This window comes from Gekko japonicus, unplaced genomic scaffold (genome assembly GCF_001447785.1).
Source record: "Gekko japonicus isolate JY-2015 unplaced genomic scaffold, Gekko_japonicus_V1.1 scaffold15, whole genome shotgun sequence".
Classification (NCBI taxonomy): Eukaryota; Metazoa; Chordata; class Lepidosauria; order Squamata; family Gekkonidae; genus Gekko; species Gekko japonicus.
Genome location: NW_015165830.1, coordinates 2,083,362 through 2,085,848, shown reverse-complemented (window position 1 = coordinate 2,085,848; position 2,487 = coordinate 2,083,362). Strand labels below are relative to the sequence as shown.

Below are 2,487 nucleotides of genomic sequence, written 5' to 3'. Positions count from 1 at the left end.
TTTAGCCATTCTAATTGTATGGCACAGTCATTCAAGGCCGCGTATTCGCTTTCACAGGTGCTGGTCGAAACATAACCCTGTTTAACAGCCTTCCAAATGACTAAAGACCCGTGCACAAAAATCACATAGCCAGTGGTCGACTTGGCATCAGAACTTGTGCCCCAGTTTGAGTCACTATAAGCTAGGACTCCTTGCATATTGTTGGCACCCAAAACAAGTTTACAAGACATAGTACCCTTTAAATATCTTAGCAACCGTTTTGCAGCATTCCAATCCTTGTTGCATGGTTTAGCTGTTTTCTGGCACAGAACATGCACTGCATAGCTAATGTCTGGTCTAGACCAAGTAGCTAGATAATTAAGAGAGCCCATCAAAGATTGATACATTTGCTGATCAGGAAAACTTTCATCCTCTGGTTCTCTTACATACCCTGTTGAAATTGGGGTAGACACTGGTTTAGCATCCAACATATTGTATTGTTCCAACAATTTTACAATTTTGTTTTGTTGACAGATTTCAAAATAACCATCAGCATTTCTAGTGATGTCCATTCCTAGATAATGACTGATTTGACCAAGATTCTTCATCTTAAAATGTTGTTTGTTGTGCTTTCAAACCATTGCAGGTTGTTAACAAATCTGTAAGCCTTCATACCAGACTGACATCCTAAGAAGGTTAACAGTTTTGACCTATGACCACCTTTTCTGCGCTGAGTCAGTGGTATGTTCACCCACGCTTGAGAACCAAATACACGCAGAAAATCTAGTTTAGGCATTTTTCCATACAGCATGGCATAAGGAATATTGTCAGTTACCCTAGTCCACACTCTATTTGATACATAGGCAGCATACTTCAATGCTTCAGCCCAATAGGTTTTTGGCAGGTTTGCATCAGCAAGCATGGCATACATTATTGTCTGCAAAGTGGAAATTCTGCATTCTATAACACCATTTTCAGAAGGAGTACAAATATTCGCTACACGGTGCTTTACACCCAAACCTTTTAACCATTGTTGCATTTTGTTGGACATGAACTCAGACCCCATGTCTGTTTGCAAAGCCTTAAGGTCACCTAACTGGTTTTTCACTCGTTTGTACCAGTACCTTAGTGTCTCAAAAGCATCAGATTTGTGTTTAAGTATGTAAATCCAAACAAATTTTGAATAATCATCTTCCAGAGCTAATGCAAATCTGTTATGTGATAAACATGGCTGGAAAGGCCCTAGAATATCAGCATGTATTAATTGGAGTGGGTGAGTGGATTCTCTCTCACTCCTCCGAACAACAGGAAAAGCATGGCTTTTTACTTGTTTACAAATCCCACAGTCCAGGAACTTTTTACAAGGTTTTACACCCTCATTCCCTGTCAAGGCAAGTGTTTTACTGATAACACCAAATGATGCATGGCCTAATCTGCGATGCATTAAATGGATGCATTCATTATGGGGGTTAACATTCCCTGTCACAACAGCCGAAGCTGTAACCTGAGAACATTCAAGCAAATACACTCCATTCACCAGGTTTGCTTTTGCAATTTCCCTCCCCCCTTTCTTTATAACACAGCAGTCTTTACTGAAAACAACATCAAAGTTAGCTTTGGTCATCTCACGCACGCTTAAGAGATTTACATCAACAGCATGGCCATCAGCCAGGCTGACATGATTTAGTGGAGTATCCTGCACATTGCACAGTAAATCAGGACTCTTCACCAGATTCACACTGGCACCGCTGTCAAGGACGAAAGCATACTGAACCACTGTGTTTGTCGTAACTAGAGATGCGGCTGGGTGGCCGGTCTGGAAATCACAATGGCTGCCAGCCTTATTCCTTTTAATAGACGGGCAATTCTTTTTTAGATGAATTTTTGATCCATTTCTTTACGCGCAGAGCCGTGGCTGGTAATCCCGGCTCAGGTTTTATGGCTCTGCTCTCTCGGCTAGCTTCCCCGGCACTTGTACATTCCACAGGCCGTTGCTTAGCAACCAAGGTCGGTTTATGGCGTTCCTCCCACTCTATCGCTCGCCCAAGAATGTGGTTGAAAGAAAGTTGATTAGGATCCATTCCTTCGAGGGAGGCAATTAAGGTGTCAAAGGATGGTAGCAGGGAACTGATTAACAGATAACATTTATCTTCCTGATTTATAGTTTTCCCCCTCCCTTCGAGCATTTGAAAAAGTTCTGTTAGTTTATTTACATGGTCTCTTACCGATTCATTTGGTGCTTGAACCTTCCGGTAAAGACGACGCATCAAAGTCATTATAGTCCCGGCTGAAGTTTGGACATAAACTGTTCACAGTGCCTGCCAAGCCTCCTGTGCCGTCAAAGCTGACGTTATGTGCAGAAGCTGGTCATCTGCCACCGACAGGACGATGCAAGCCAAGGCACGGTCTGCTTTCGGCTGGTCCCCTGCTGGAATAGGGTCAGGGGGATCATTTACATAAAGCCAGATCCCTTCACTGATGAGGTAATGTTTCATTTTGAAAGCCCAA

At 42.7% G+C, this 2,487-nt stretch overlaps 1 protein-coding gene across 1 annotated transcript in view; it reads right to left on the bottom strand.

Moving 5' to 3' along the window:
- CD300LF (CD300 molecule like family member f) overlaps nt 1–2,255 on the bottom strand; it is a 29,440-nt gene extending 27,185 nt beyond the window's left edge. Inside the window, exon 1 of the mRNA XM_015410722.1 lies at nt 2,205–2,255. Within this exon, the coding sequence (XP_015266208.1) occupies nt 2,205–2,255 (51 nt within the window). The remainder of the gene's footprint in view (nt 1–2,204) is intronic.
- Nucleotides 2,256–2,487: the final 232 nt, after the last annotated feature.